The sequence below is a fragment of the Xenopus tropicalis genome, chromosome 3, assembly GCF_000004195.4.
Source record: "Xenopus tropicalis strain Nigerian chromosome 3, UCB_Xtro_10.0, whole genome shotgun sequence".
NCBI classification, from domain to species: Eukaryota; Metazoa; Chordata; class Amphibia; order Anura; family Pipidae; genus Xenopus; species Xenopus tropicalis.
This window is the reverse complement of record NC_030679.2, coordinates 43,005,124-43,018,341: the sequence shown is the minus strand read 5'-3', so window position 1 is coordinate 43,018,341 and position 13,218 is coordinate 43,005,124. Positions and strand designations below refer to the sequence as shown.

General features: G+C 40.0%; 1 protein-coding gene across 1 annotated transcript; it reads left to right on the top strand.

Moving 5' to 3' along the window:
• The first annotated feature begins 4,045 nt into the window (after positions 1–4,045).
• Positions 4,046–13,168, top strand: LOC100489417. The gene is made up of 5 exons (XM_012959797.3): positions 4,046–4,478; positions 7,840–7,925; positions 10,224–10,313; positions 12,616–12,718; positions 12,812–13,168. Coding segments are annotated over exons 1-5 (699 nt in total). The 5' UTR covers positions 4,046–4,060; the 3' UTR covers positions 12,814–13,168.
• Positions 13,169–13,218: the final 50 nt, after the last annotated feature.

Sequence of the window (13,218 nt, the reverse complement as noted above, 5' to 3'; positions counted from 1 at the left end):
AAATTACAGTTAATCCCCAGATATGCCAGTATAATTACTGTAGAAATGGCCAATGAGCACTTCATTAACTCCAGACATGCCAGTAATAAGAATACAGAAATGGATAAATTGAAAGTATTCCCTCACCTACCCTTGCACAGACAGGATACCAACACCAAAGTTCTTCTTTCCTGCTGCCCCCACACTGCTTGTCTCTCTCTCTGCCTCTCTCTGCCTGGCTCCTGTAAAAAAAGATGGTCATGCATCCCACAAATTGAGTTAATACTCTTAATCAAAACACTGCACCATACATTTCCCATTTTCATAATAAAATATAGGTTGCTACACAGTGGAAACAATGTTTCTTATAGCTCTGGTTGCACGCTAAACCCTCTGCCAGGGTACAGTACTTCAGAACAATAAAAAAAGAGCACCACTGCAGTACTCCAGTATCTTGTAAAAGTGAAAAACTCAAGTAACATTGTAACATAGTAAGTTAGGTTGAAAACGGACACACGTCAATCTATTTATAAACTGCCTAACTGCTAGTTTATCCAGAGGAAGGCATCTGAAGCCTCCCTAATTTGCTGCAAAGGGGGAAATAAGTGCCAAAGGCAATGTTCTGAGCGTTAAAGGGGATGTTCACCTTTCTAACACTTTCAGGAAATAAACATATTTCTATTTAATTAATATTGCTAATTTGCTTTCACTAACAAAAATGCATTGTATCCAATATATTTACCTAGAAAGGTGCACTGCTTAGGATAAAGGATCCTTTATCCTGCCTAGAGAGTAAACAATGTCGCAAACTCAACCTGGGAACGCAGGTATCATTCGCTATTGCACATACCACCTTTATTTGCATATATGCAAATGAGAGAAAATGACCAGCAAGGGAAGGGCAAGTGCTCATGTTTGTGACTTCATCAGATTTCTCATGGTGGGGGAGTAGACTCCTGGCTACCTTTCTACATGAATATATTATTCATTTTGCTAATAAAAACGAATTTAAGGGTGAACATCCCATTTAATTCAGCACTTTATTAAGCCCTATTTAGATAGAATTATAATATCACAATCATCTAAATATAATGAATTACACTAGCTGTGTTCACTAAGGCTGAAAAAGAAGTACTGGTGTTGGAAATAAAGAGTCCTCACCTGGGAAAAAGGGGAGGGCTATGAGTAAGCTCTCTGTCCAGGAAGTAGGATGTAAACAAATAAAGCAGTGAGAGAATATGAAAAAACTAAAAGACTGCAAGTTAAATATTTAGAGTTTTCCTGGCTTAAGTTCCACTAATAGTGACCAAGGCACTGTCAAAAAGCAGGTATCTGAGGTATTCAAACTGCCAGTGGACCAATCTGGTGGCAGAAGAATGAACAGTATGTTGTACATTTAATATAAAAGTGCCCTGTTTTGTAGAAAACCCTGCTGTGAATAAAACACAGGTGAATATCTGCTTGAATATTACATTGGGTTGTGGCATCTCTTCCTCTGGGAAAGGTATAGCAACTTCTGCCATTTCAGTGAATGCTCACACTATATAGAGGCTTGGAATCTATTATGCAGAATGCTTGGGACCTGGGAAAATGTGGATCACCATGCCTGAATGTCACTAAAGAACGTTTAAATATTAACAAGTTAACAAGGTACTGCCATTCATTACATAGAGAATACAAATCAAATAATATAATTCTATATAATGGTTTCCTGTTTAATAGACCCCATGCCAGTACTTTCCTGCACATGCACTTGGCTTCAGTACTCAACACAGTTTTGGAATTGCTGCTAATTCCCCCCGCCATGCTCTATCCTCAGCCATGGAACAAAGCTTTGATCCTCTCAACACCTAGTACTCTTGCTTTCACACTCTAGCTATCTTGAGTGACTTTTTTCTCAGCAGCAGTGCAAAGATTATTCCTGCCACACTTTCATGTTATAGCTAAAAGCATCAAGTGTTTTCATCCCCTCTCAGAATTTTAGCATTAAGGATCTAGCTGTCTTGCATCTGTGTTTTATGGCATGTGTGCTTTATGGACAAGCTCTTATCTTGCTATATCTTATCTGGGATTAACACAAAAATAATGCAGTGATGAAAAAGGGGGGGGGGGGGGGTGTTTGTAGAAACTATTGACAAAACAGCTGGAATTACTGACAGGCCCAAACATCCCTTGAATCAATGTCTGTATCTGTATGTAAGTTGTTAGGGGGAGAAAGCTGCCTCAATACTCTATCCAGAACTTTGCTGGACTGGCCCAGGTTCAGACTGGCAATCTGTGGATTCAGGCAAATGCCAGAGGGGCTGCTTTAAGATGCCATAGTCAGTCACTATTTACTGGGCCTGTGGAGTGAAGTTTGAGCCTCTGTGTACTTGAAATGCCAGGGCCAATTCTGAATCCTGGTCCAGACTTGAACTGGTTATATTGCAAAAAAGGGAACCACATGGGGGACTGAGCAGTAGATTTAAATAGCTGTCAAATCTACTGCTTGCCTAGTCCCCCATGCAATTTTCCTATTTGTGAGCAGGCCAGCATCCAGCATGCACAGTTGGTTTTGCTTCCTGAGGGTTTGTGGGGGAAAAATTGGGAGGGTGACAACAGAGCAGTTGGGCATACGGGACAAGACAGAGAAATCCAACCCTAAGCATGAATGGGTTGGCTAGTACATTCTTATTGGTCCATCATTAGAAAGTTGCTGTGGATGCAATATAGCAGGTGCCCCCAGTTTGTGGAATTCTGGAAAAAATACAAAAAAAATCTATTTGCACCAAAAATGACATCGCCATTGTAAATATATTTATTTTTTTTACAAGTGCAATGTGCAGAGTGGACAAACAGATGTAAAAGTACTTGTGCTGACATATTCACCTAATTTGTGGAATTTCCAATGCCCCCCTTGTGCCTGCTATGATGAATTACATGCAAGTGCAAGGCTTTGCATATGGGAACCATGAATTACCATCAGACAAGGCCTGCCAGTGATTCCAGGGATTATTAGTGGGTTGTGCCAATAGCTGCAACTGACTTGTGCCACATAAACTGCAAGCTAATGATGTTATTAACACTCTGTGCCAGAAGCAACAACATTCTTACTCAAAATCTAAGGGAACTATGCACCACAACTTATGTGCAATATAACAAAATGAATGCTAATTTGCATCCTTATTTTTGCATTGCATGCATGTTTGTAAATTTATAGCCCACAATATTCCAGGTTGTTGTCAGAGTGGTTTTATCTAACACATCAAGGCCGATTTGTAAAAACAAGGACAAGTGCAAAGTACAGACTTTCTTGCTATGGCACAATTAAACACAACTTTCTCAAGGTATTTACGTACATTCATGTTCCTCTATAACTGTGCTTTGCATTACGGTGCCAGTTCATTTGCCTTATTCTGAAGGTGCAAAGAATAAGACCTACAGTACAAATGCAAGGCAACCCTGGAATCAACACTTGCCTTGAGAAAACCTTACTGCCAGGGCTCCCTATGCTTGCTTTGCCTACACACTCAGTCGCCTTGTGCCTAATGAATCACTAACACAATTTTCTGTGGAATGAGAGTCGTTGTGGTGAAAATGACCTAATCTGCACATACTGACTGCAGAAATCTACAACTTCCATGTCATTTCCATGTCATTTTTTGCTGAACATACTTTTGACTATTGGTTTAATTAAGAAATATCTATGGCTTCTAACGCATGATGTGAATATCATCTGTTTTAAGAAAGCTCTCATTGCTTGTCTTGCATTGGAGGAGGGCTTTTGGGTTCCTTTTAACCCTTCTCCCCCTGACTGGAATGGTTTCTTTGCCTTATTATTGTTAACTCATTCCAGTTCACTCCTACCTCATGTATAAGCAATGACAAGGAGATAAGTGGGACTGGGAATTATATATATTTGCTTAGCTCCATGACCCTCTTTATGGGGATATGTCCATCTTTCTATTTGACTCAGGGGCACAAACTTCTTTAACTAGGAATATATTTTCATAGAAAATGTCTGTCATCAGGGTATAATATAAAGGGAATGAAGCTCTGCAAATACATCATTTGTATAATATAGCAATTTTTCTACAACTGTATGTTTCCAGCAAACACCTCAGGAAGGCACTACGTGGTTTGTGCCACAAGGCGGCGCAGTGCGCGGGAAAACTACCGTCACAGTGAGCCCAGTGCAGCGCCCAGTGATATGGAAGGGAGGAGTGGCCGTAAGGTGAAGGCTTCTAGTCGTGACACCTCAAATGAGAAGAAACTTTTCAAAGCGATATATATAAATCGCTTCGGAAAACACAGCTCAGGGACAGTCTTACAATATGGGCTTCGGTCCGGAGACAAGAAGGTCCTAATTTCTGTGGCAGGGGAAAACCAGGCTAAGAGACAGCATGGGAACCTGAGGCGCAGTAGGAAAGCGGGGAGTAAAGGAACCGCGTCCCCTGAGATCCCGCTGTTGCGGCCTAAACACGGATCCTGGATTGAGACTTCAACAAACCGAGAAAGAGGTGGCTAAATTGTGACTAGGGACACTATTATGGCCTCATTCAGCATTGCTGGGCAGATCTGTATTACAGATATGTATCCCATGGCAACCAAATATTGCTGGCTCTGTTATATCTGCAGCTGAGGGAATAAAGCTAATCCCTGGCTCGTCGCTATTGGTTACTGCACAGGTGCAAATTTGCCAGGTTATTGATAAACTAGTCCCTATAACATGAGGGGCAGGATTATGTATATGTTTGTGTATATTGTATTGCTAGTGGGATCCAGTTAAATAAGTATTTGCCCCACATCTCACATTAGTTTGCTTTGGCTATGGGCTAGTCCCCATCTCAGGATATACAATGGGTGCCAGCCCTATAGTTAGGCTTTACAGCATTATATGCTGCAGGCTGTGTGGTGTTTGCCAGGCTCCATGGCTGCCCAAACCATAGCCCTCCAGTTGTATTACCCAGTCAGCTATAAGCTGCTGAGTACTGTAGCCCAGGCCTACTGGCCCAGGGCAAATCATCTTTTTTCTCTGTGGGGTTAGGGAAAATGCACTCAGGCTTTTGTGCATGTACCAGTGTTCAAGGTGGGGTGCATTCCTATGTAGGAGCATATATCTTGAATATTTTGCTAAAAGAAGCCATATTGGAATGGAAGTAGCCATGCTGCAAACCTAGTATTTATATCTGACATAGGCACAAAATTTGCAGTGGAATAACCCAAATAAAGATGTTTCTTTTTAAATAGGTAACCAGTATATGCTACCTGCTTATTGGTTGCTATAGGTGACTATACCTGTTGCTATACCTTAATACAATGATCCCCAACCAGTGGCTCAGGGGCAACATGTTTCTCCCCAACCCCTTGGATGTTGCTCCCAGTGGCCTGAAAGTAGGTGCTCATTTTTGAATTTCTGATTAGGAGGCAAGCTTTGGTTGCATAAAAACCCAGTGTAATTGCCAAACGGAGCCTTCTGTAGGCTGTCAGCACACATAGGGGATATCAGATAGTCAATCGTTGCTCTTATTGGCACCCCAGGAACCTTTTTCATGCTTGTGTTGCTCTCCAAAACTTTTTCCATTTGAATGTGGCTCACAGGTATAAAAGGTTGGGGATCCCTGCCTTAATACATAGCCCCATAGGTGTGCCAAGTTCAGGTGCAGGGTTTTCTGTGCTATTCAAGATCCTGTCTGTGCCTCATTCAAACAATAGAAGTCTACATAGCATGGTCAGGGTACTTGTGTTTTATCTAGAGATATACTGTACTTGTCATATGTTATATTCACTTGGAATAGCCCATTGATAAACTAAACAGAAGGTCCTATTTGCCCAGTTTGTGCTACAGATTTTGGTGTAATTGTCATCAGTGTTGGTTAGAGCAAGTGCAACTAATTAAATCACAGTATTGAAAACATTTTTAAGTCTGCAAGAAATTCAAAAATTAAAAATACAAGTCATACAAAGTCATACCCCATGTATGAAGCCTAACACATTTCATGCTAATCTAGCACTTAATCATAGGCACAACAAAGTTTGTTTACACATCTATATATACATGGTAAGGCATTAGCATGAAATGCATTAGGCTGCATACATGGGGTATGACTTTTTAATGATTTATAATAAAGACTTTTATTTTTAATTTTTGAATTTGTTGCTGACTTAACATTTTTTCAATATTGCATTTCCTTCCTTTGGCCACTAGAGGGTTGAGTCTTTAGTATACTATATTTAAATTGATTTTTTTTTCCTAGTTTGGCCTTTTTTGATAATAATTAAATCACAGTTCTAATTATGACGTCTCTGCATTATGTGCCTCAGGGCTTATGCACAGACTTCAGTACATTGCACGTGACTAGATCTGACAGCTGACAGTGGGATCCAGCTTTGACTCATGTGCCCATCGTTACAAGTTTACTGCAGGTTTATATGGCTTTAGAGTTAAAGAAGCACTATATTTTTAGAAGGATTCTCAGTAATTATGAGAAACCATGGGACATTGCCCTGGCAGTGCTGTATCATTCCCCTGTGACATCATGCAACAACTTTTTTTGGCTTTTGGGATAGGATTCTATACATAGTAGCTATGTGGGGGGGGGATAAGGAGATCAGTTTTTTTTGCAAGGTTGCCAAATTTGTTGCTCTTTGGCCATCCATGTGGTAGGGTCATATCGGGCTGATCTGATTGTTTGGTTTCAGGTCCAAAGATTGGATCATTATGCAGGCCCATGCAGACCAGGAGAGAGGGCTCGATAAGAAAATTACCCCTCTGCCTCAAGTCTTTCTTTCCTGGTTCTTGATGATGATGTCACACTTGACGCGTAGGTGAAAGTCTGAGCCTGACTTCTGAAATGCATCAGGTGTGATGTCATCATCAAGAACCAGGAAAGAGAGACTTGTGGCAGAGGGGAACGCCAGCTTGTAGATCCATCTGTACCCTCACAGAATCCTGAACTATGGGACTTGAATGTTTTTATTTAGTGCCTTGGAAAATGGAAATCTAGTAAGTGCTATATTTATATTTTTATAACTTGAAATTAAATGATTTTACTCTATTTGGGCACTCCCCCCACTTTTCATATATTGTAGTGAATAGCTTTGGAGACCATCATCATCATCATCATGTTTTATTTATGTAGCGCCAGCAAATTTTGCAGCACTTAAATTTAAACATACAGGGATCTTAAAAAGTTTGAGGGGTCTTTAAGTACCCACCTTAATTATCTGTTGGAGTATGCATTTTGGCATCTGTCAAAAAACTTATTGCCTCCTGTAACTATAGGGAAGTGGAGAAAAAATTGAACACTTTTACTCTAATTTCAGACCTTCAGTCGTCTTAATAGTGCCCTTAAGTGTCCCCCTATTTCTCCCATTCAGAAGATCAGAAGTCAAACAGGAAGAAAAAACGCTGAGCTGGGTAAAGAAAGTTCCCATAATGCCTCGCTCCTGCACAGACACCAAGACCAAGTGAACATGCTCAGTTAGTAAGGCTATGAGTCAGCTTCCTGCTGACTCGGATCCACATTCCTAAGGGGGGGGGGGAGTGAATTCTTAGCATTCTTGAGGGAGGGGGGAGCAGGAGAGAGCAGAAATCTGCGTGTCTGTGGCACAGGAATTACAGACACAAGAAATCTTTTTACAGAGAAGTCAGTGCAGCGTTTCTGTGTGCTTATGGCTGTAGTTACATAGACCTTTCTGATAAAGCTTACTTAGTTTTCACCTTTCTTTCTCCTTTAAATGTATGGGGTATTGCATATGAATATGTTTGTTTTGGTTGTTGAGCTTAATTAATGGTCTCATGCATAGTGACAATGTTCTTAATCTGCTGAACAGTATGGAATACCAGTAATTATTCTTGATTTCTTCAATATTTTGCAGGCAATCAGCATACAAATGTACATAAGTGGGGTGAGCATACCGCAGATATAAATGGCAGACACAAAGGCAAATCTCATAATAAAGAGGTACTTGAAAGCAAATTTGTTATGTTATGTTTTTCAACAGCAGTAGACTTGTACATACAATTATCATTAGACCTTATGCAAACTGGATATGCAGCCTGAGTGACTTGCATGGGAAGTTGGCCAGCTGTATGTAACTGTATAGCAGAAGTCACATCCGTTGTATTTAGCGCAAGTCAGATGCAGTTTCTAAAGGGACATTTGCATCAGTCAGATTATGCTCACAACAGTCTCGGTCACACTGATATTGCTTTAAATTTACCTATAATGCAGACACCAGTGTACTAATTTAAGAGGGGTAATAATGGTTAAAAGAGACCACCCTAAAATGTAATGCTAGGCAACTTTCTAATAAGCATTATTTAAAAATTGTCAAATGGCTTAAAGTAGGAATGAACTGAAACATTTCAGGATTAGGCTGAATCCTGCGTGAAAGATTTGGCCGAATCCCAAACTGAATCTGAAGCCCAATTTGCATATGCAAATGAGGCGTTAAAGGGGTTAAAGCGAACCACACACTGCACACGGCAAAACATTTTCAGCTTCCATGTTCAGGTATCGAAAAGTCATGTCAGTTTTGTCAGGTACTTGGATTTGCCCAAATTCTGCTGTAAAAGGCCAAATCCTGGATGAATCCTGACTAAATCCTGGATTCAGTGCATCCCTAATCAACATTTTCTAATGTTATTGCTATTGAGACCAGTATCTGGCTGACTATATTCTCTGCATGGAGGAGAACTGACCTCTTCTACGGTACTTAGCAGTCAGAACCACAGAACAGAATGGGATAGAGAGGTGCTTGAAAGTTTGTGAACCCTTTAAAATTTTCTAGATTTTTATATGAATGTGACCTAAAACATCATCTGAATTTCAAATAAGTCATAAAAGTAGATGAAGAAAACAGAATTAAACATATGAAACAAAAATTATTATATTTGATCATGTATTTATTGAAAAAAAAAAAATGATCCAATAACATATCTGCATGTGGCAAGTAAGTGAATCCTTAGAATTATCAAATAATTTGAAGGTGAAATCAGAATCTGGTGCTTTCATTCAATAGGATGACAATCAGGTATAAGTGAGAGACCCTGTTTTATTTAAAGAACGGGGATCCATCAAAGCAAAGCTTGATCACACAACACATTCGTGGATATGTATCATGGCTCCAACAAAGGAGGTGTCTGAGGACCTCAGAAAAAGAGTTGTCGATGCCCATAAAGCTGGAAAAGTTTGCTAGATTGTCTCTAAAGAGTTTGGACTCCACCAATCAGCAGTCAGACAGATTTTGTACAAACAGAGGAAATTCAAGACCATTGTGACCCTACCCAGAAGTGGCAACCATCAAAGAAGAACCACAAGGATATTGGAAGAAGGTTTTGTGGATGGATAAAGCCAAAATAGAATTTTTTGCTTAAATGAGGAGTGTTTGGAGAAAGAAAAACACTGCATTTCAGCATAAGAACCTTATCCCATCTGTGCAATATGGTGGTAGGAGTGTTCTGGTTTAGGCCTGTTTTGCTGCATCTGGGCCTGGATGGCTTGCCATCATTGATGGAACAATGAATTTTGAACTACACCAGTCACTTCTAAAGGAAAATGTCAAGACATCTGTCCATGAATTGAATCTCGAGTGGGTCATGCAGCAAGACAAAGATCCTAAACACACAAGTCGTTCTACCAAAGAATGGTTAAAGGAGAATAAAGTGAATGTTCTAGAATGGCCAAGTCAAAGTCCTGACCTAAATCCAATTGAAATGTTTTGGAAAGACCTAAAGTGAGGGGTTTGTGTGAGTAAATCCACTAACATCCAAGAGCTGAAGCTGTTCTATATAAAGGAATGGGCTAAATTTTCAATGTTCAGCACTGATCAACAGTTACCGCAAACATCTAGTTGTCGTACTTGCTGCACAAGGGGTCACACCAAATACTGAGAGCATGATTTTTCAATAAATACACAAACAAATATAATAATTTTTGTTTCATCTACTTTTAGGACTTGTTTGAAAATCAAATGATGTTTTAGTTCACATTTATATAAAAATATAGAAAATTTTAAAGGGTTCACAAACTTTCAAGCACCTCTGTAAGTACATTTTGCCTTCAGTTTATAATAATATCATGTGTGTAAGATGTATATGCTTCTAAATTAAATTACACTCTTACACTCCATTACAGTAAATTCTATTCTATTCTATTCTATTCTATTTAGTGAATGTAGTTTATTCTGCAACTTAGCATAATATTGTAATCAATATCTGAATAATGGATATTCCTTATTTTAACATTTAAACTTTTTAGAGAAAAGTCTTGGATGACCAATTCCGTTTGAAGCGAGGGGAACCAGCACGGCACAATGGGACACCTGCAACATGCAGTCAGAATGTTAAGGTAAGTTGGAATTGTAAATGATCTTCCCTTTACTGGAGCAGGGAAATCAAAGTCATTTTCTAAGAGGATATACATATATTTTTAAAACCGCTTTGGAGTATTTTTTGTGTTGTGGCACCTTTGCAGATTTCAGCCCTCATTGAATCCTATTGAAATCACCTGAAATTGTTTTTTGAGGCAATTTTTGCCTGACAATATATCAGTTTGTGTTTTCAAGCAATAATCATTTGACAAGTATAGGTTTTTGCATCAAGCGGCTCAGTGCTGAGCATTTTTGGCATTTAGGTCATGCATGTTCTGGCCAAGCACTTTTGCATTTAGTAGGACTGACTTTCGGCATTTTAAAAGGGCTATGGTACAGTCAAAAAAACGTGCTCCTGGTAACTTTAAACTGAAATACCAATTTTTAAATTGGAATTTCGACTCTACTAGCACAACTGAAGGCTGCAAAAGAGCCTGAAATGCCCGGGTTCATGGCATCTACCTTTTCATTATTGCACTTGTAAGGGAGAGTATGGGTCTAAAGCATTTTTGTGAAGGATATTGCAAAAAATGTATTTTTATTCCCTAGTCGTCATTCTTATTTTCATTCTCTACCACATGTTTATTTCTTTACACTAATTATTTTTAATTAGTTGTGGTTTTCAAAGTATGGTTTAGAAAAACCATACACATGCTCTGTGCTGCTGTGTGCAATCATACACATGCTCTGTGCCACATGTTCTGTGCTGTTGTCAGTTACCTGTACTTAGGGACCGACTTACAATATATAGGGGCACATTTACTAATGCACGATCTGGCCGAATGCGTCCGAATGCGGTTTTTTCGCAATGATCGGTATTTTGCGATTTTTTAGGAAATTGTCGCGACTTTTTCGTATCCATTACGAATGTTTTGCAAAATGTCACGACTTTTTCGTAGCGCTACGACTTTTTCGCAGTTTTCGCGCAGAGTACGAAAGTTGCGGATTCATTCAAGCTTCAGTATGGTGACTTTTCTTGCACCAGGTTGGAGCTGCAGAGTGCCATTGAGTCCTATGGGAGACTTTCCTTGGGCCAGGTTGGAGCTGCAGAGTGCCATTGAGCCCTATGGGAGACTTTCCTTGGGCCAGGTTGGAGCTGCAGAGTGCCATTGAGCCCTATGGGAGACTTTCCTTGGGCCGGGTTGGAGCTGCAGAGTGCCATTGAGCCCTATGGGAGGCTTTCCTTGGGCCAGGTTGGAGCTGCAGAGTGCCATTGAGCCCTATGGGAGACTTTCCTTGGGCCGGGTTGGAGCTACAGAGTGCCATTGAGCCCTATGGGAGACTTTCCTTGGGCCGGGTTGGAGCTGCAGAGTGCCATTGAGCCCTATGGGAGACTTTCCTTGGGCCGGGTTGGAGCTGCAGAGTGCCATTGAGCCATATGGGAGACTTTCCTTGGGCCAGGTTGGAGCTGTAGAGTGCCATTGAGCCCTATGGGAGACTTTCCTTGGGCCGGGTTGGAGCTGCAGAGTGCCATTGAGCCCTATGGGAGACTTTCCTTGGGCCAGGTTGGAGCTGCAGAGTGCCATTGAGTCCTATGGGAGGCTTCCAAAATCATGCTAAGTCTGAAAGTTTCGCCCGCCGCTTACGAGCGCTCAATACAAAAAAGTCGCAACAAGATACGAGCAAATCGTAACGGCCACGAAAAAGTCGTGACTTTTCGCGCAAGTCGTAATGGTTACGAAAAAGTCGCGACAATTTACGAAAAGTCATAATGGCGACGAAAAAATCGCAAAAAATACGAAAAAGTCGCAAAATGTTCGTTTTCCAATCGGAATTTTTCCAATTCGGATTCGAGTGTCTTAGTAAATCAGCCCCATAATGTTCCACTTTAAAGGCAACATGATTACTTTTTTATAGGGATGTACTGAATCCACTATTTTTGGATTTGGCCAAACCCTGAATCTTTCATAAAAGATTCGGCCGAATACGGAACCGAATCCTAATTTGCATATGCAAATTTGGATACAGAAGGGTTAAACAGCAAAACATTTTCAACTTCTGTGTTTATGTGACAAAAAGTCATGTGCTTTTAAGGATTCGGATTTAATTCGGCCGAATCTGAATTCTGATGAAAAAGACCGAAACTTGGCTGAATCTGAAACAAATCCTGGATTCGGTGCATCCCTGCTGAAACACGACTTGTGTGGCAAACAGATAATTGCTTGGTATTTAATTTGACATCTCGTGTCTGCTGATCTGAATGTAAATGTTATCCACATGTTTGGCTTTCTTTGAGGTTTCTTATTCCTAAGAAAAAGCTTTGTTGTCTTCATTTTTTAGTTGGACAAGCACCATAGTGTATTACATGTTATTGCAAAAATGTTAGAAGAAAATGAACAACTGAGACAGAGACTTCATGACTGCAGTCAAAAATGCACCCAATGTAAGTTTCAACTGCATCATTTGTCACTGTTGCTATTTGCATTGTGGTACAAAATAACAAAAAGTTGTTTTAATATTTCTCTTTGTATTATAGAGAAAGAAAATAGTCTGAATCCTGCCCTGAATCCTGCACTGAAGAAGTCGACAAACTTTAGTTACATTCAAGTCCACTGCATTGTTGGTTCTCTACCCCCTTTACATTGAGTAACAGAGTTATTGCCACAACCTTTTCAGCTAGCTAAGCCAGCTGCACCATATATATACATGAAATGGCATGTTTAGTTAATATGTTTTGAAGGGACCATAGTGTCATAGGAAACCATGCAGGCTGCTAACATGGTAAAACTACTTTTGAGGTTTAGTTCCACAGTTTTTTGTTTACAGTATTTTTTGTAGTGTTTTCAGCAGATTGTAAGTTATAATTATGATAAATTATTTTGTTTGCAGTTTATGTGCCGTGGTCTTATTTAAACCCTTTTCTGTTCTAAAAGTGCAGCTGCA